The following is a 20,759-nucleotide window of genomic DNA, read 5'->3' as shown; positions in this document are numbered from 1 at the left end:
ACGCTCACAACACTCTGCGCTGCTCTTCCACTGGCATGTCCCCGTTTGAGTGCCAGTTCGGGTACGTACCTCCTCTGTTTCAGGAGCAGGAGGCGGAGGTGGGAGTGCCGTCAGCCCAGCGGTTCGTCCAGCGGTGCCGACGGACCTGGCAGAGGGCTCGTCAGGCCCTGCTGAGGACATCCCGGCAGCAGCAGATCCAGGCCAACCGACGGCGCAGACCAGCGCCTATGCTCCGTCCGGGCCAGAGGGTCTGGCTGTCCACCAGGGACCTTCCATTACGGGTGGAATCACGCAAGCTCGCGCCACGGTATGTTGGGCCCTTCAAGATCGTGCGGCGGGTCAATCCTGCCGCATACCGTCTTCTGCTCCCCAGGTCCATGAGGATAAACCCCACCTTCCACGTGTCGCGGCTCCGACCGGTGGTCACCAGCACCTTGGCGCCCACCACGAGGCCTCCTCCGGCGCCTCGCATCATCGACGGTCAGCCCGCCTACACGGTCCCCCGGCTCCTGGACTCCCGCCGGGTCCGCGGGGCCCTGCAATACCTGGTGGACTGGGAGGGTTACGGGCCGGAGGAGCGCTCCTGGGTTCCGGCCCGGGATATCCTGGACCCCTCTCTGATCCAGGATTTCCGCCGTCGCCACCCGACACTCCCTGGAGGAACGTCGGGAGCCGTTCCTAGACGGGGGGGTCCTGTCAGGGTTCGCCCGGGTCCTACCAGCATCAGCCACTAGATGCCGCCAGTACTGCCTTTTCAAGGTTGCTCTGCTTCACCTATTTCTGTTCCTGATTACCCTGCCTCATTAGATGATATGTTTCACCTGTGTCTCGTTTGGTCGTCCCTATTTAGACCCTGTCGTTTGTGTCCTCTGGCGCTCAGTCTTGAGTTTGTCTAACCTCATGACAACGCTCTTGTCCCAAGCTCCCGAGACTTCTTATTTGTTTTTGCCCAGTTTTTGTACTTGTTTTGAGTAAACCTCTATTTTTGCCACCTCGCCTCTGCCTTGTTCTCTGCACCTGGGTTCACTCAGCACACCTCCTAACACATGATGTAAGTGTAGTATAATTTTAAGCTTATTTTAAAGGCATAGACAAGGAATGTAGAGGTTTGGGGAATCAAATCAACCTCATAAAATATATTTTTGCATGAAGACAAGATACAACATGTTTAGATATAATATGAGTAAGATATGACTTATTCAGACATAATATGAATAATGTATTCAGACAATATAAATAAGAGCGAATGCATGTCTCGACAGAGAGGCCTCTGTAAAGCCAGAGAATGGGGACTTACTATGAGAGACCTCTAACCTCTCTCCAAGGTAGAGAGGGGTACTAGGTAATCATCTCCATATGGTGTTTAAGCTCAGAAAAATAGGAGACAAGAAGGAGTCAATGCTTTGAGAACAATATATAACTGCAGATCTCACTCAGACTGGTTATTTCTAATAAAGTTTTATCTGTGGATCCAACTTTCCTCAAGTGCTGTCTATTTGTTTAAAGCCTAAGAGTGTGGTTTTCTCCAAGACGTATTTGGCGCTGCGAGCAGGGTCTGAAGCACTGCTGAACCCGGGTCAGGGGTCCGTATTTGGGCCACACAAACTGAAGGCAACCGCCTCAACTCAAAAGGTAAGCGATGTTCTTACTGATTAGATAGGAGCCTTGTGTGGCTAGGCAGTGAGTAGAACTCTCCAAACAAAAAAACATAAGTATAAATTCAGCAGCAGAGGTTGTTGGGCTACAGATGAAAAAAAAAAGCATGTGCATGTTTAGTTAATTGTTTTCTTTTGAGATACTGCCTCTAATAGAGAGGGTCTGCTTGTTCAAAGGAATGTCCATGTTTTATGTTCTTTTGAGATATCGCCTCTAATAAAGAGGGTCTGCTTGGTCAAAGGTAAGTCTCTATGATACCGCCTTAAAGAGAGAAATCTCATTAAGGGGCTGCACAGACTGGTTTTGCTCGAGTGCCTCAAGAAAGTACCTTTCGAGATGGTCTGCCTGGGCAGACCTGAACTCTACGGATACCACTGAGCTAGAAAGGGCTTGTTAAGGACTTAATTGGTAGAGTATAAATTTAGTAAATAAACTCTATGGCTACCGCTTAGCAAGAAAAAGCTTGGTAAGGCCTGAACGGGTAATGTATAAATTTAGTTTGGCTGGTGAAAAAGAGACAGTAAAAGGAGGAAGGAAAAGGAGATTTCTCCTTCTGAGTCTCTGCGTGTGTGAGTGTCTCTGTGAATGTGTGTGTGCGTGTGTGTGTTAGTGTGTAAGTGTGTGTGTGTGGCAACTGCATAAGTAAGTTAGGCATTGTCAGATGTTTTTCTGTGTGTGAAATTGTGTTTGATAAAGCTAGTTGGGGAATTATAGTGTGAAATTGCTGTTTATGACAACTGTGTTAAGTAAAGTTGATGTTTAGTGGTAAGAAATATTGTGAGTAAAATTTATAACAATTTTAGTCAATAATGGAGATATATTTTATAAAGGGACAAGAAAGACTGATAAGTCTGATCTCTTAGCGCCCGTTAAAAAGTATGAGCTCTTGCCAGCAGGAATATGTGCATTGAAAGGATTTGGATTTGAGTCTCGATGCTTCTGATTCTGCCTCCAAGGGACATTATTTGTGAAAACAGTCCCCAATAGCATATCTCCGAATAAGACCCTTAAAATTAACTGTTAATGATATATTGTCTCAATACCAGTGATTCTGATAGAATATTGTTGTTTGTGTACACAGTTTGTTTGAATGCTGGAAATTGAATTGTGTCAGTGTTTGTGTGATGAACGCGGTGAGCGGTGACCGCGATCCCGTAGGGAATACAGCTGCAAAGGTTTGTAAGGAGTGTCTGACGAGTGGGCCTGTAAGAGAATTCCCTGAGGAGCCTGGAGTGGAAGAAGAGGTCAGAACCAGAGGTCAGAAGCAGAGAAGAAGAGAGGGAGAACAGAGAGAAAAACAGAACAATTGAATAATTAAAAGGTGTTAGGAATAAAGAATTAACTTTGAGGAAGAGTAAAAACACCTATGGGTATATTAGGAGGAATATTTGGATTACATAAGGATTAAATTCAGATATGACATTGTGTTGATCAAGAATTACTAGTTTAAGGTTCCTGAACAACTCTCGAAGTGTGTGTTGATCTGATAAATTCCTGTGAAGAAACTCAAGTGCTCGCTGTTTTCGATTAAGCTGGTTCTCACTGCGGATACTCTACATTGACTTCCAATATAGGGTTCCAATTCTGAGGTCATTAAGTCCAGATCTGACCTAATTTTGAGTTCTACCGTTGAAATAGGCATCTGGAGTCACTCAGTGTCAGGACACAATCAAATGTAAAAATTCAATAAACTAAAGGCATATCAATTAATCCATCCATCCATCCATCCATCCATTTTCCTCTGTTTATCCGGGGCCGGGTCACGGTGGCAGCAGGCTGAGCAAGGAGCTCCAGGCCCCCTTCTCCCCAGCAACGTTTTCCAATTCCTACTGGGGGGACCCTGAGGCGTTCCCAGGCCAGGTGCGATATGTAATCCCTCCAGCGTGTTCTGGGTCTACCCCGTGGTCTCCTACCAGTTGGACGTTCCCTGGAAAACCTCCAAAGGAAGGTGCCCAGGAGGCATCCTGATCAGATGCCCGAACCACCTCAACTGGCTCCTTTCGACGCGAAGGAACAGCGGCTCTACTCCGAGCTCTCTCCGGATATCCGAGCTCCTCACCATATCTCTAAGGCTGAGCCCAGCCACCCTACAGAGGAACTCATTTCGGCTGCTAGTATTCGCTCTCGTTCTTTCGGTCACTACCCAAAGCTCATGACCATAGGTGAGGGTTGGGACGTAGATGGACTGGTAAATTGAGAGCTTTGCCTTCCAGCTCAGCTCCCTCCTCACCACAATGCCCGCATCACTGCTGACGCCGCACCGATCCGCCTGTCCATCTCACGCTCCATTTTCCCCTCACTCGTGAACAAGATCCTGAGATACTTGAACTCCTTCAATTGTGGCAGCAACTCCCAACCCGGAGGGAGCAATCCACCATTTTCCGGCAGAGAACCATGGCCTCAGACTTGGAGGTGCTGACTCTCATCCTGATCGCTTCACACTCGGCTGCACACCGGCTACCAGTACGTGCTGGAGGTCAAGGTCTGATGAAGCTAACAAAACCACGTCATCTACAAATGCAGAGATGCAATTCTGAGGTTCCCAAACTGGACACTCTCCTCATCTCGGCTGTGCCTTGAGATCCTGTCCATGAATATCACAAACAGAATCAGGGACAAGGGGCAACCTTGGCGGAGTCCAACACCCACTGAGAACGTGTTTGACTTTGTGCCGAGAATATGAGCACAGCTCTCACTTTGGTTATACAAGGGCCAGATGGCTCGTACCAATGGCTCCGGTACCCCATACTCTCTCAGTACCCCCACAGGATCCCCCCAGGGACACGGTCGAAAACCTTCTCCACGTCCACAAAATACATGTAGACTGAATGGGCAAACTCCCACGACCCCCCCCCAGCAACCCTGCAAGGGTAAAGAGCTGGTCCGCTGTTCCACATCCAGGACGGAATCCGCATTGCTCCTCCTGAATCTGAGGTTCGACAATCGGTCGGAGCCTCCTTTCCAGCACCCTGGAGTAAACTTTCCCAGGGAGGCTGAGCAGTGTGATACCCCTATAATGCCCCCCTTTTTAAAAATGGGAACCACCACCCCGGTCTGCCACTCCACAGGTACTGTACCCGACATCCACACGACACTGAAGAGGCGTGTCAACCAAGACAGCCCAACAATGTCCAGAGCCTTCAGCATCTCAGGGCAAATCTCATCCACCCCCGGCGCCTTGCCCCCGAGGAGCATTTTAACTGCCTCGGAGACCTCTGCCAGGCATATGGACGAGACTTCCCCCGAGTCTTCAGACTCTGCCTCTTCCCCTGAGGACGTATTGCTCGGGTTTAGGAGTTCCTCAAAGTGCTCTTTCCACTGCCCGACAATATCCCCAGTCTGAGCCAGCAGTTTTTCTCCCCAGCTGAACACAGCCTGAGCCAAGCCCTGCTTTCCCTTTCTGCGTCGCCGAACAGTTTGCCAGAACTTCCTTGAGGCCAACCAAAAGTCCTTCTCTATAGCCTCCCTGAACTCCTCCCACACCCGGAGTTTTGCTTCAGTGACCGCTGAAGCCGCAGCCTTGTAGCCTGCCAGTACATGTCTGGTGCCTCGGGAGAACCCTGGGCCAGCCAAGCACGAAAGGCCTCCTTCTTCAGCTTGACGGCTTCCTTCACTGCTGGTGTCCACCAACGGGTTCATGGGTTACCGCCACGACAGGCACCGACTGCCTTTCGACCACAGCTCCTAGCAGCCGCCTGTGCAATGGAGGAATCACCACCTTACCACGGTGGAGGGATGTTTGTGTGTCCCTGTGACCCTGGGAGCTGTGTTGTCGGGGGAATCAGCCCCCGGTAGGGTCTCCCAAGGCAGAGTGGTCCCAGGGGAGGGACCAGATAAACAGCGATTCAAAGGACCCCAATGAAAAAAACACCAAAGGCAATATGGTACCTCGCCTGGAATAGGGAAACCGGGGCCCCCTCCTGGAGCCAGACCTGGGAGGGGAGCTCGCCGGCGAGCGTCCGGTGGCCGGGCCTTGACCCATGGGGCTTGGCCGGGCATAGCCCGAAGAAACATCATGGAGCCGCCACCCTGTGGGCCCACCACCTGCAGGGATAGGCATTGGAGTCGGGTGCAATGCCAGCCAGGCGTCGGGCAAAGGCAGGGGCCTGGGCCTGCTGATCCTCGGCATAGCAGACTAGTTCTCGGGATGTGGAATGTCACCTCTCTGGCAGGGAAGGAGCCAAAGCTGATGTGGGAGGTAGAGCGGTACCAACTAGATATAGCACCTCTACGCACAGCACCGGCTCTGAAACCAAACTCCTGGAGAGGGGCTGGACTCTCTCCTTTTCCAGAGTTGCCCAGGGTGAGAGGCGCCGGGCGGGTGTGAGGATACTCACGAGCCCCTGGCTGAGTGCTGCTGTGTTGGAGTTCTCCCCAGTGAATGAGAGGGTCGCCTCTATGCGACTCCAAGTTGCTAAGGGGAAAGCTCTGACTGTTGTGTGTGCTTATGCACTGAACACCAGTTCAGAGTATTCAGGCTTCTTGGAGGCCGAATACTCTGAACTGGGAGGGACTCTATAGTTCCACTGGGAGACTACGCTCACGTGGGCAACGATGGAGAAACCTGGAGGGGGGTGATTGGGAGGAACTGCCTGCCTGATCTGAATCCGAGTGGTGCTTTGTTATTTGACTTCTGTGCTAGTCATGGATTGGCCATAACGAACACCATGTTCGAGTATAGGGTGGCTCTTAAGTGTACATGGTACCAGACCACCTTAGGTCAAAGATCGATGATCGACTTTGTGGTCGTGTCATCAGATCTGCGGCCATATGTCTTGGACACTCAGGTGAAGAGAGGAGCAAAGCTGTCAACTGATCACCACCTAGTGGTGAGTTGGATCGGATGGCGGGCGAGGCTGCCAGACAGACCTGGTAAACCGAAACGTGTAGTGAGGGTGAACTGGGAATGCCTGGTGGATGCCCCTATCCACGAGGTCTTCAACTCTCACCTCCAGAAGAATTTTTCGCGCACACCGGGGGAGGTTGAGGACATGGAATCCGAGTGGGTCATGTTCAAAATCAATTAATGTAAAACTACATTTAATACACAGGCGAATTAAAAACAAACAAAACATAAATAAATAAAAAAGATGAATAAATAGGCTAACAAAATAAATAAATAGAATTTTTAAGGATGATTAAATAGATAAAGCAAAACTAGGTGCGATAAAAGAAAATATGTTGTGTGCAAATTTTGAAACAGAAAGGATGACAATGGCACCAGTACAAATTCTGGGAAAATGGTTCCCACTTAATAAGGAAGAAATAAAACAAACATCTCAAAAATGGGAAAAACATACTAAAAAGCAAATAACTATATGGCCAAAGGAGGGAACATTTAACACGGCATTGTGTGAGGAAATGGAAACTTTAATAAAAGACTACAGAACAGGAGACAGAAGATCTTAGCGGTGATTGATCTAAAAGCTCTTTTGGCCAGAGTTCTGAGGATGACCAAGATGGAAACCGTACTGGCAAATGGTCATCTATACTGGATGAACAGGACAGTGAAGAACGATGGTGTTGGTTTTCATTTCTATAGACACGCCACATGGGGTGCACTGCACCAGGGGCGCTACAGGGGCAGGCGCTGGGGGACACAGAGAACCCTGCCTCCTACATCCAGGAGGAGGTCAAAAGCTGGCGGCTGAAAACCGAGAGAGATCCGGAGACAGACACATTAATATCTGACATTTTTAGAAGATCTATGGTCGAGGTGTTACCAGGACCAGTCAGGAACAAACTAGATGACGTGGTAGGATTAACCTCATCCAAGAACCATAAGGAGTTTTGGGACCATGTCATCCATGCGGTGGATACATCTCGCCTGAATGAACAAAACTGGCAGAGCAAGGCAAGAAAATACAGAAAAAACTGTCTCAGCTCCAGCTGGAGGAACTGACAAAGAAAGAGAAAGACAAAATGAAAATGCAAGGCGTGGCAACCGCAGCTGAACCAGGCATCGTCATACCAATCATTCCGCCCGGTCCTCCCCCAGTTCAGCAACCTCAGAGTCAAGGTTTACCCACCAATACTCAAATACACATATATATATATGTATATACACAAAATATACACAAAGTACGGGCCAAGCCCCGAAGCTACAATAGAAGGTTTGAAAGCAGCAGGGGTTTTGATAGAAACTCAGAGTTGTTGTAACACCCCTCTGGTGCCAGGGCTGAAGGCCGATAAACAAAAATGTGCATGATCTAAGAGCTGTAAATTATGTTGTAGAGCAGGGGTGGCCAACCAGTCAGAGACTAAGAGCCACTTTTTTTACTGTGTTACTGCAAAGAGCCACATCATACACATGGGCACACATGAACATCACCCCATCCCTTCCTCACACACACACACACACACACACAGACCTCTGCTCAGCCAGATTTATTGTAAATGTCACATACCAACATGATAATTACAGAAATTGACTCCTAGCCCCCGCGACCCGACTAAGGATAATCGGTTGAAGATGGATGGATGGATGGAGTACTAAGACCACAGGCCAGTTATTTTCAACAATTAACATTGTGTGCACTGTCTCACACACACAAACTCTCAGTTCAACCAAGTCCACAAACAAAAATATAACATTGTGTGCACTGTCTCACACACACAAACTCTCAGTTCAAAAAGTACTGTTGTTTATTTATTCATAGAGGGAGGAATTGGACTTCGGGTTTAATGATAAGGATGTATTTTTTTCATGTTGGGTCAATTTATTCAATAGTGTCCCTTAAACCCTAACCTTTAAGAATCAGTTTTGGCTCTTGCCTACCATACACGATCCGATGCTTTGGCCATCCACATATACCTGGGACTAGGTGTTCCGGAGTCCTGGCCACATTTTTGAAAAAAAAAAAGTAAGTACTGTAAGTACTGAAAGTACTGCGTTTCCGCGGTATACCTCTCAGTTCAACCACAAACAAAAATATAATAATTAACAATAGCGTTTTTCTCTTACTATGCATGTTGCTTAGTGGGACTTCTGGCATTCCTTGTCTTGAACAATGCTCTTCAAATCTGGCTGGAATTCCGTTGTTGCCACTCGAAGCAATTCTTTCACATGGGTGTCTTTGACAGTATCTTAAGTGCAGCCCGTTTGACATTGGGGCATTTTTCCATTGGCACACTTTTCCAGAACTCAATGGTCCCTTCCCTTAAAGCAGCTTTCAGTCGGTCCTCCTCCTGCAGCTCGCGAGTCGCGACACACACACACACACACACACACACACACACACACACACACACACACACACACACACACACACACACACACACACACACACACACACACACACACACACACACACCCCTCCAGCCTTCACAGTTCTCCATCGAAGATGTTCGATACGCAACGCAATTCACCGGCCGATCCATCTTATATGTTGACTACTAACCATGTCAATAGTGTTGAAAATAAGCTTCCAAATTTATTTGAATCTTATTTGGTGTTTTATTAGTCCTAATGCCGCGTTAGACGCGTTCCAGGCGACTGGAACGCGTCTATACGTTGACTTTGTATGGAGGCGCGCCGCCCCGGCGCTTTTGGTGTAAACGCGGCATTAGGACTAATAAAACAGGCGTTAATGGGACATGACTCCTGCTGCTGTTCGCTTTGAGTAAATGAGGAAGTGATCCGCGGTGGAAAACGAGTGATATATCATAGCGATTTTATAATCACAATAGGGAATGAATGGCTGCGCTTTTTTTTTCTGAGTTTTTGACGCTTGTCATGTGAAAGAGCCGCATGAAACCAGCCAAAGAGCCGCATGAGGCTCGCGAGCCGCGGGTTGGCCAGGCCTGTTGTAGAGGATCAGCAGGCCGAGGTTCCAAATAAATGGTTTTGTATAATCCGGGTTTGCTAGCGTGCTAGAACCCTGCATTTCCTGTTTTAGATTTTCAAAAGGTGTTACAGCATCACAGTTCCATGTCAACCGAGCATGCAAATAAGTCTGGCCTGCATTTTTCATTATTTCTCTAAGAGTGGCGATTTTAAGAGCATAATTCTCAATCCAATCGGAGCTGAATCCTGTCATTCCTAAAAACGTCATCATCTGTCTCACAGTCTGCGGCTGTGGGGCTGTGCTGACCCCTTCCAGATGACTGGGGCCAATAGCTTTTGTTTGATGGGCTATCGTCCGGCCCAAACACTCCACCTCTGGTTGACAACATTGTAATTTTTCTGGGACACTTTATGCCCACCTAGTGCAATTTTTTGCAACACAGCCATGGAGTCACTTTGACACCAGTTTCTCTAAGTCAGCTTTCAAAACCTGATTAAACATATGTGGTGAATGTTTAAAACCTTGAGGCACGAGTGTATACATGTACTGTTCTCCTTTGCATGTGAATGCAAATATATGCTGGCTCTCCTGTGCCACTGGAACACAGAAAAAAGCTCCACACAAATCAATTACTGTGAAGTACTTGGCGTCTGGGGGGCCATTAGTCAACAGTGTGTGGGGATTTGGAACCTCGGCCGGCTGATCCTCTAAGACATAATTTACAGCTCTTCGATCATGCACATTTTTATTTATCCACCTTCAGCGATGGCACCAGAGGGGTGTTACAACAACTGAGTTTCTATCAAAACCCCTGCTGCTTTCAAGCCTTCTATTGCACAGTGGCAAATCATAGTCAAAACTTTGCTTCCACCGTTCTGATGCAGAAAACATGCAGTGGCCGTCGAAGACAACAAATAGCATACAATAGCACCAAACTGGATGCAGTAGCCCAGGCCAGTACGGCAGTGTACAGTATGCAATGATTAGAATGGGATATCCAGTAATGATAAACACCCATCACAAAGTGACAGAGATGATAGAACAGGGAAAGTTTTTGAAAATACGTGGAGAGATAAAAAAAAACCCCAAAGGAAAACAAATCTGGAAAAATCTATTTTTTCTTCTAGAATGTTTTTTTTAATCTATTTTGCGGCTTGTGACGATTTTAGAAATGCACGACAAGTAGGGTATTGCTGCGGTGGGTTACATATATATGATTACTAAACATAAAAAATACTTTTCCTTCATGAATGCATGGACAAATATAATGTACATACATCCCCATTTATTCCCATTATTCATAATAATAACATAATTATGATTTATAATAAAGTATAATAATTATAATTGCTATTATTTAACATTTTATTATTATTATTTATTTATTTCATAAATATATATTTCAAATATAATAATAAATGATACTGTATTTTGTAAGATTATATAGTTATACACTTACACTGATCAGCCAAAACATTAAAACCACTGACAGGTGAAGTGAATAACATTGCTCATCTCGTTACAATGGCACTTGTCAAGGGGTGAGATATACTGTATTAGGCAGCAAGTGAACAGTCTGTTCTTAAAGTTGATGTGTTGGAAGCAGGGAAAATGGGCAACCGTAACAATCTGTGCAGCTTTAAGAAGGGCCAAATTGTGATGGCTAAACGACTGGGTCAGAGCATCTCCAAAACAACAGGTCTTGTGGGTTGTTCCCGGTATACAATGTTTAGTTCCTACCAAAAGTGGTCCAAGGAAGGACAACTGGTGAAGAGGCGACAGTGTCATGGGCGCCCATGGGCTCATTGATATGCTTGGGGATCAAAGACTAGTCCGTCTGTGTCAGCATCCTGCCCTGTGCTTTCTCCTTATCTCTATCTCTCTGTCTCCCTCTTTCTCTCTCTGGCTTGCTTTGTCTGTCTCTGGGTCCCTATATCCCTCTCTGGCTCCCTCTGTTTGTCTCTAGGTCCCTATGTCCCTCTCTAGCTCCCCTGTTTGTCTCTGGTTTCACATCTATGCCACTGCACACCTGTCCCCAGTCAGCAATCTCACCACCTGTCATCACCTTCCTTATCACTCCTCTTCAATTTTACCTGTTCACTCCGTATTCACTCTGTCTCAGTCAGATTGTTGTGTCTATTTGTGGGATTCCCTACTAGTTCCTGGATCATGATTCCCTGCCTGTTCCTGGACCCTGATTCCCTGCCTGTTCCTGGACCCTGATCCCCTGCCTGTTCCCGAACCATGATTCCCTGCCTGTTCCTGGACCCTGGTTCCCTGCCTGTTCCTTGACCTGGATCCTCTGCCTGTTCCCCTCGACCCTGGTTCCCTGCCAATAAGTTTCCCTTTGACTGTTCCCCTGGTTTTGACCCCTGCCTGTTCCTCAATGAACCCTTTACCCTTGCAACTACTCCTGAGCCTCCTCCTCCTGCATTTGGGTTCGCCTGACCATATTCTTACCAGTCTGGCCCGATCCCACAGAAGAGCTACTGTAGCACAAATTGCTGAAAAAGTTCATGCTGGTTTTGATGGAAAGGTGTCCTACCCCTGGGCCTACTCCTGGGCCTTCTCTGTGTCCTCCATTTGGGTTTGCCTGACCGTATTCTTAACAGAACGATCTGACCAAAAATGAACCCAGCGGACAGGCGTTTGTAGCTTTCAGGCGGTTCCTCCTCAGGGAGCAACGATGAGATTCACCTGCTAGCCACCAGCCTGCTAGCTAACAGTGTGCTAGTCACCAGCCTGCTAGCAGTAGGCCTGCTCACCCCCCACCTGCACCCCCGTCAACTAGATGCAGGTTTGTGAGACTGGAGCCTACCCTTGGCCTCGCCCACAGTCCTGGATGGCCTGGCACTCACCTGTCCTGTTCCAGCCCCTGAGGATCCCCAACAGTCCACCTTCTGGGAGTCATGCCTCGCCTTCTTCTCCAGGGACAACTCTGAAGTCCCCTAGGAGGAAGCCTGGTTCCAAGGATCCCAGAGACCGTCCCCAGTCTTCGTGGCCTTGCGCTCCCCAGTCTCCAAGGCCTGGCGCAGCTCAGTCTCCACAGCACAGGGCTCCCCCATCACTGCAGCCCAGGGCCACCCCAGTCTCTGCGGCCCGCTGCTCCAAAGTCTTCACGGCCCGCCGTTCCCCAGACTCCGTGGCCCGCCGCTCCCCAGTCTCCTCTGTCTAGCACCCCTGTGTTTCCGCTGCCCAGTGCTCCAGTTCCTCTGCTGCCCTGCTTGCCTTTCTCCTGGCATGACTTTGGAGTGACACAAGAGGTGTTTGAAAGTGAAGAGCAAGCTTCCCTTAGGCTCCTCGCTATCTCCTGGAAGCAGGATCCTGAATTTGCCCAGATGTTAGGGTTTCAGAATCAGAATCAGAATAGTCTTTGTCACCAAGTAAGTTTACACTAACAAGGAATTTGTCTTGGTGTTCGGTGCAAACATGAAACATAAATGTAAAACAATAAGTAAAATATGAGTGAAATATATAAGCATTTGTAAACTAAGGCTGTTTTTTTAAATTTTTTTTTTTTTTTTAATTAAGCTGTACAGTTTGTGCAGGAATCTGCAAATGTTCAGTAGAAAGTGTAACAGTATGTGCAACGTTCACGGATAAAGTCCAGAGAATGAGGAATAGACATACTCATTCAGTTTAAGGTGTGTGTGTGGAGGGGGGGGGGGGCTTGTTGATGAGGCCAGTTACAGAGGGGGAAAAAATGTTCTTGTGGCGAAAGGTTTTGGCCTTGTTGGACTGCAGCCTCCTGCCAGAGGGAAGTGTTTTAAAGAGTTTGTGTCCAGGGTGGGAGGGGTCAGCCACAATCTTACCTGCACGCCTCAGGGTCCTTGAGGCGTGCAGGTGTGGAGAGCTTGTCCTGCAAAAGAGCCGGGATGATGAACAGGATCCTGGCGTAGGTTCCTGAGGAGTCCAGGTGCTGGTGGATGAAGTGTAAGGCCAAGTTTACTGCATCGTCTACAGACCTGTTGGCTCTGTTGATGAACTGCAGGGGGTCCAGGAGAGGGTCTGTGATGGATCTGAGGAAACCACAAGGCGTTCAAAAGACTTCATCACCACAGAGGTCGGGGCGACGGGTCTGGAATCATTAAGTCCTGTGGTCCTTGGCTTCATTGGGCCTGGGATGATGGTGGCGCATTTAAAGCAGGCTGGTTGCATGTCTCCAGTGAGGTGTTGAAAATGTCTGTGAATACCAGAGACAGCTGATCAGCACAGTGCTTCAGGGTTGATGGAGATACAGAGTATGGTCCGGCTGATTTGCGAGGGTTCTGCCTATTGAAGAGCCTGTTGACATCCCTCTCCAGGATTGAAAGAGTCGTCACTCTGGTGGGGGAGGAGGTGGTGGCTCTGAGTTGAGTAGGTGTGAAGAGCTGTGGTGGGGGAGGTGGAAATGGAAGGCTGGAGCTGGTGGAGGGTGCCAGGGCTGTCCCATTGCCTTTCAAAATGAGCATTTAACAGGGAGAGGTTATAAGCGCACCCTTCTCCGCCTCCCGTTTCTCCAAGCCTGTCATTCCAGTCTCCCCAACAGAGGATAAGTCTGTTTCTGGTCCTGAATTGTCGGACGCCACTGTTGAGGCTCACCATATTCCCAAGCCATCAGCCTCCCCTGCCAAGGCTCAGCACGTTCCAGAGTCCTTGGCCACTCCTGCTGAGGCTCACCCTTTTCCTGTTCCAGAGCCGTCGGCCTCCTCTGCCAAGGCTCAGCATGTTCCTGAGTCGTTGGCCAATCCTGCTGAGGCTTGCCCTGTGCCTGTTTCCGAGCCATCAGCCTCCCCCGCTGAGGCTCAGCACGTTCCTGAGTCGTTGGCCGATCCTGCTGACGCTCCGCCTGTTCTGGTTCCCGAGCCGTGAGCGTTCCCCGCCGAGGCTCATCACGTTCCTGAGCCCTCGGCCAATCCTGCTGAGGCCCACCCTGTTCCTGTCCCTGAGCCGTCAGCCTCCCCTGCCAAGGCTCAGTACGTTCCTGAGTCATTGGCTGATTCTGATGCGGTTCCGGTTCTCGAGCTGTCAGCCTCTCCTCCCAAGGTCCAGTCCGTTTGGAGGGTACTGTCAGGATGCTGCCCTGTGCTTGCTTGTTTTCTGTCTCTCTGTCTCCCTCTGTCTGTCTCTAGGTCCCTCTGTCTCTCTCTGGCTCCCTCTGTCTCTAGGTCCCTATGTCCCTCTCTAGCTCTCTAGCTGTGAAAGCAACCTGTTCCCAGTCAACAATCTCACCACCTGCCTTCACCTTCCTCGTCCCTCATGAGTTAAGCCTGTTCTCCATTCACTCTGTCTCAGTCAGATTGTTGTGTCTGTTTGTGGGATTCCCTGCTTTTTCAAGGACCCAGATTCCCCGCCTGTTCCTGGACCCTAATTTCCTGCCTGTTCCTTGTCCCTGATCCTCTGCCTGTTCCCCTGGACCCTGGCTAATAAATTTCCCTTTGACCGTTCCCCTGGTTTTGACGCCTGCTTATTCCTCAATAATTCAGCAGGGTGTCAAGTCCCCAATCAGCAGGGTGTCAAGTGGCCATGTGGCAAGTAGCCATGTGGCTTTGTTGGTCCTCCAAACCATTTGAATTCTGGGAGCTGGCTGAATGAAGTGTTGGGAAAACTTTAAGGGTGATTATCTCAGAAACACAGTTTGCTACACCCTTGTTATTAACAAGCCATAGCTTAAAAAAATATTTGCTTGATGCGCACAAGTGACACCTTGTTTTGAAGCTCTGATTCTTCACTTTCAAATTATGTGAAAAAAAAGTCAAACGGCACCAAATGTACCTAAAATCTGCGGTGTTTAACATATTACAATTATATTAAGGTGATATTATACTAAATAAAGCACTTTTACCTCTCGATAGCAGTTACATTTTATTACATACTCAAAATATTGTGAGCATTGTTTGACATAAATAATGAAAAACCCCAAATGACAGTATATTAAATCTCCATATGTGGAGATTAATGTATTTCTGCTGCATGAGTAGCGGTAGATATAACTCACCTTCCCTCCTGTTGAGCTTAGCGAAGCCTGGTCCATGGCTAATGGACAACTGGGAGGAACTTCTGAAGGACAACATGGGCAGATTGGACATCAGTGGACTGTCGCACACCTCTGTCAACCAATCACAAAGTCGATTTTAGGCTTTTCAGTTTATGTCAACTTAATTACATGAACTGCATAAAATAATGAAGTTATAATAGCAGTGTATTAGAAATCATATCAGAAACAATGGAAACAGGTAACAGACCATATTTTATGGTTTTCCGTTCCCGGAAAAAACAACACCTTTCACCTGTGGAGTGTGTCTATTTAGCGATAGTGACAAATAATTTTGGGTAGAATACAGATTGTTAGCACGTTATGCAATGTAAATTGAATACAGTTGGAAAAAGTGCATGAAAAAGAAAAACAGGAAGTCAAATGCGAAATATGAAATCAGTCAAAATAAATTATCCTATACTATTACTATAATACAATTTCAAAAATAGGTAGTAGTAGTAGTGTTGGGTATAACGAAAGCAGCACTGCTCCCACACCAGGGATGCAACGGTACACAGTATATTATCGAACCGTTCGGTACACCCCCAAGGTTCAATACGCACAGGTGCGGCGAGATAGCCCCACCCCCACAACAGATGCCCTTCCAACAGATGCCTCAGAAGATCCCAAACTAGAATACACATTCTTTATAGGCACGTTCTGGTCCCAGCCGACCGATGCCCTCATAAAAGGAGTCATTATCTTCCAGTTAAATGGTGAGACAATTCTATTTCCCGTAGACTCAAGTGCAAGATATTGAGTGCTATGTGCTAATTAACTTAAATCAAACCCACCATTATCAGGAAACTCAACCGCCATTGTAGGAACAGAAGGAATAAGAATGGTTAAGAGTTTTAGTGTACCTTAGTGCACCTCAAATGTAATGGACAATGAAGTTGAATCTAACACCACAACATTACATCACAGCTACACTCTCCAATTGCTGCCATGTTCACCTGTGTGGCCGAGAACTGATGTGCTTATAAGGCATTAGCATCTAGTGTACAGGGTGCTCTTAAAACCTTGCATGTTAGGAAAGATGCAGAATAATCCATGATTCAGTGTAGCCCACAAATACCAGGTTATCACTATGCGTTGGATTTACAGCAATCCACGTTCAGTCAGTAATGAATTAGTAAGAAAAGCTTGGGAACTGTGGAAGTGGAGATTTTATGAACACCAGAACCCCAGAATGCCATTTTAATGCCAGAATTTGTAATGAAGGACAGGATGTAGAGTTTGAGAAGAAATGGTTTAGCGATAGTCGTAAATGTGAATTTTCAAGTTCAGGTTCAAGAGATTATTTGTCAAATACATGTACATACGGTCATACAAACAGTGGGGCAAGTATTTATTCAGCCACCAATTGTGCAAGTTCTCCCACTTAAAAAGATGAGAGAGGCCTGTTATTTTCATCATATGTATACCTCAACTATGAGAGACAAAATGAGAAAAAAAATCCAGAAAATCACATTGTCTGATTTTTAAAGAATTTATTTGCAAATGATGGTGGAAAATAAGCATTTGGTCAATAACAAAAGTTCATCTCAATACTTTGTTATATATCCTTTGTTTGCAATGACAGAGGTCAAACGTTTTCTGTAAGTCTTCACAAGGTTTTCACACACTGTTGCTGGTATTCTGGCCCATTCCTCCATGCAGATCTCCTCTAGAGCAGTGATGTTTTTGGGGTGTCACTGGGCAACACGGACATCCAACTCCCTCCAAAGATTTTCTATGGGGTTGAGATCTGGAGACTGGCTAGGCCACTCCAGTACCTTGAAATGCTTCTTACGAAGCCACTCCTTCGTTGCCCGGGCGGTGTGTTTGGGATCATTGTCATGCTGAAAGACCCAGCCATGTTTCATCTTCAATGCCCTTGCTGATGAAAGGAGGTTTTCACTCAAAATCTCACGATACATGGCCCCATTCATTCTTTCCTTTACACGGATCAGTCGTCCTGGTCCCTTTGCAGAAAAACAGCCCCAAAACATGATGTTTCCACCCCCATGCTTCACAGTAGGTATGGTGTTATTTGGATGCAACTCAGCTTTCTTTCTCCTCCAAACATGACAAGTTGAGTTTTTACCAAAAAGTTCTATTTTGGTTTCATCTGACCATATGACATTCTCCCAATCCTCTTCTGGCTCATCCAAATGCTCTATAGCAAACTTCAGACAGGCCTGGACATGTACTGGCTTAGGCAGGGGGACACGTCTGGCACTGTATTTGAGTCCCTGGCGGCGTAGTGTGTTACTGATGGTAGCCTTTGTTACTTTGGTCCCAGCTCTCTGCAGGTCATTCACTAGGTCCCCCCGTGTGGTTCTGGGATGTTTGCTCACCCCATTGAATTGCTGCAACGCCTAATTGTCCCTTACCTGGTACCAGAAAGGTACCCGGTACTTGTCAGGAAAGGGAATTCTCTGCTCGCCACAACAGACAAAAATACTAATGAAGGGCGCAACACAATCATAACAAAATCCTTCTATTGACTGTGTAAGCTTCAAATCCACTTCACCCAGATGCTGTGTTAGGAATTAACCCAATATTAGAATTGCTCTTAGAAGCAGACATTGTTGTACCACGTCCCTCATCCCCATGTAATATACCCCTCCCTATTAAGAAAGCTGACAGAGTCTCATGGCGTTTGGTTCATGATTGCCGTGCTGTGAATGGCGCCATTTATCCCAGAGCACCGCTTGTTCCAAATCCCACTACCATTTTGTCTCAAGTCCCGGGTCCATCAAAATGTTTTGTCTGTTATTGACCTTGCCAATGTCACGACCAAGGCTAGGAGAGACCCAAACGCACGACACGGGGAGACGGGAGGCAGACGAAGGATGTTCATTAGCCCACATGGTGGAGCTGGCCGGGGGGACCCGGTCAGGTAGGGATAGAGCAGGGCTGGGCAGGGATGACGATGACCGGGAGGAGGGGTCCAGGATCCGGGTAGAGAGACAGGGAACCGGGCTGGATGGAGAGGGACAGACAGCCTTGGTCGACGAGCAGAGACAAGCAGGTAAACCGGGCTGGCTGGAGAGAGAAGGACAGACTGGGTCGACAAGAGGAGACAAGCAGGTAAGGGGAAGACGAAACAAAGAGACTTGAAACAAGCACTAGGAGATAGGAACTTGGAACTAGGAATGGAGCCAGTAGCCAGTAGCGTCAACTAGCTAACTTGGGTAAGCTAGTTGACGGTCTGGCAATGAATGACTGGGAAGCTGAAGACTAAATACTGTGTGGAGTGATGGCTCAAGGGGGGGGGGGGGGCTGCGGATGGGGCAAGAGCGGCCTCTAGTGGTGCTGGGAGGCCATGGGCCCAACAGTACCCCCCCTCTATGGACGCCCCTTGGCGAACATCTGGAACCGGAAGGGGGAGTCCGATTGAAATCCTGGATGAGGGAGGCATCCAGGATCTGTCTCCGGGGGACCCAGGAGCGTTCCTCTGGACCATACCCCTCCCAGTCCATGAGGTACTGGAGGCCCCTCCCCCGGCACCGCACATTGAGCAGGCGCCGCACTGTGTAGGCCGGGTGACCGTCGATGGTGCGGGGGGGTGGTGGGGCCTTGGCGGGAAGGGAGAGAGGGCTGGAAACCACTGGCTTAAGCAGGGACACATGAAAGGTGGGGTGGACACGGAGGGAGGGAGGGAGACAGAGGCGGGCGCACGGTGCCGGTTCGCCTGCTGCTGGGACATGGTGGAGGCCTGGGATAGGGCAGAGCGGGTTCTCCTCCACGTCCTCCGGCAGCGACGGATGTGGGCCTGGACGGAGGGTACGGCGATCTCAACCTCCTGGGGAGGGAACAGCGGGGGTTGGTAGCCCAGAGAGCATTGGAAGGGCGACAAGCCAGAGGAGGCGTTGACCAGGGGGTTTTGGGCGTATTCGGCCCACGGCAGCTGGTCGCTCCAGGAGGTGGGGCTTGGGGGTTGTCAAGCAGCGGAGCATGGCCTCCACCTCCTGGTTTGCCCGCTCCGTCTGGCCGTTGGTCTGGGGGTGGAAACCGGGGGAGAGACTGACCTGTGTCGAGCAGAAGGCAGGCCAGACCTGGTGAACTGGGGACCTCTGTCCGACACCATGTCTGCCGGGATGCCATGGCGGCGGAACACCTCTGCCACCAGCAGGTCCGCGGTCTCTCTTGCCGATGGTAATTTGGGCAGGGCGAGGAAGTGTGCCGCTTTAGAAAAGCAGTCCACCACCGTGGTAGTGTTGCCCCGGGATGGTGGGAGACCGGTGACAAAGTCCAGGGTGTCGTGGGAGCAAGGAAGAGTTGGGATGGGTATCGGGCGGAGGAGGCCGGAGTGGAGTGGGGTGGAGGTCTTGGACCGGGGACAGGTGGGACAGGCAGAGACGAAGGACCGGGGTCAGGGAGCAGGGTCGGCCACCAGAAGCGCTGGCGGACGACGGCCAGGGTGCGGGTGATCTCGGGATGGCAGCTGAGGCGGGAGGCATGGGCCCACTGCAGAACCTGGGAGCGTGCAGAGTCAGGGACGAACAGGCGGTTAGGGGGTCCGGAACCTGGGTCGGGCTGGTGTTCCTGCACTTGGGGGACAAGGGACTCGATCTCCCAGGTGAGCGTGGCGGCAAGGCACAGGGGTGGAAGGATGGGTTCTGGATTCCCTGTCTTCTCCTCTGGCGCGAACACACGGGACAGGGCGTCAGGCTTGGTATTCTTGGTGCCTGGGCGGTAGGATAGAGAGAAGTTAAACCGGCCGAAGAACAACGGCCACCTGCCCTGCCGGGAGTTGAGCCGCTTTGCCGTCCGGATATAGGCCAGGTTCTTATGATCGGTCCAGACGACAAAGTGGTGGTTTGCTCCCTCAAGCCAGTGGCGCCACTCCTCCAGGGCTAGTTTGACGGCCAGTAGTTCCCGGTTGCCCATGTCATAATTGCGCTCGGGTGGGGTGAGCCTGCGGGAGAGAAAGGCACAGGGGTGGAGCTTACCATCGGTTGGAGAGCGCTGCGACAGTACCGCTCCTACCCCCCTGTCCGAAAAGTCCACCTCCACCATGAACTGGAGGTTGGTGTCGGGCTGGGCCAAGACTGGGGCAGAAGAAAAACGGTTTCGGAGGCCGAGGATTGCAGCCGCGGCCGCGAGGAATGCAGCCGCGGCCCCGGGGGTCCACTTGAAGCCCACTGCGGTGGAGTTAAGGGCTGAGAGGGGAGCGGCGATAAGGCTGAAGTTTCGGATGAAGCGCCGGTAGAAGTTTGCAAACCCGGGGAAGCGCTGGAGTTGCTTCCTATTGGCTGGGGTTGGCCACTCAATCATGGTGGCTACCTTCTTGGGGTCCATCCCTAGCC

The 20,759-nt window shown here is 49.2% G+C and overlaps 1 protein-coding gene across 1 annotated transcript in view; it reads right to left on the bottom strand.

Moving 5' to 3' along the window:
- The window catches only part of LOC307238299 (contactin-associated protein-like 4), a gene marked incomplete at both ends in the record, with an annotated part of 237,140 nt that overhangs the window by 173,444 nt on the left and 42,937 nt on the right, over positions 1–20,759 (bottom strand). Inside the window, one exon of the mRNA XM_080011231.1 lies at positions 15,421–15,531. Within this exon, the coding sequence (XP_079867357.1) occupies positions 15,421–15,531 (111 nt within the window). The remainder of the gene's footprint in view (positions 1–15,420; positions 15,532–20,759) is intronic.

The sequence above is a fragment of the Zeus faber genome (assembly GCF_960531495.2).
Source record: "Zeus faber genome assembly, chromosome: 12".
Classification (NCBI taxonomy): Eukaryota; Metazoa; Chordata; class Actinopteri; order Zeiformes; family Zeidae; genus Zeus; species Zeus faber.
Note: the sequence above shows the minus strand (reverse complement) of the source record. Positions and strands in the feature narration are given on the sequence as shown.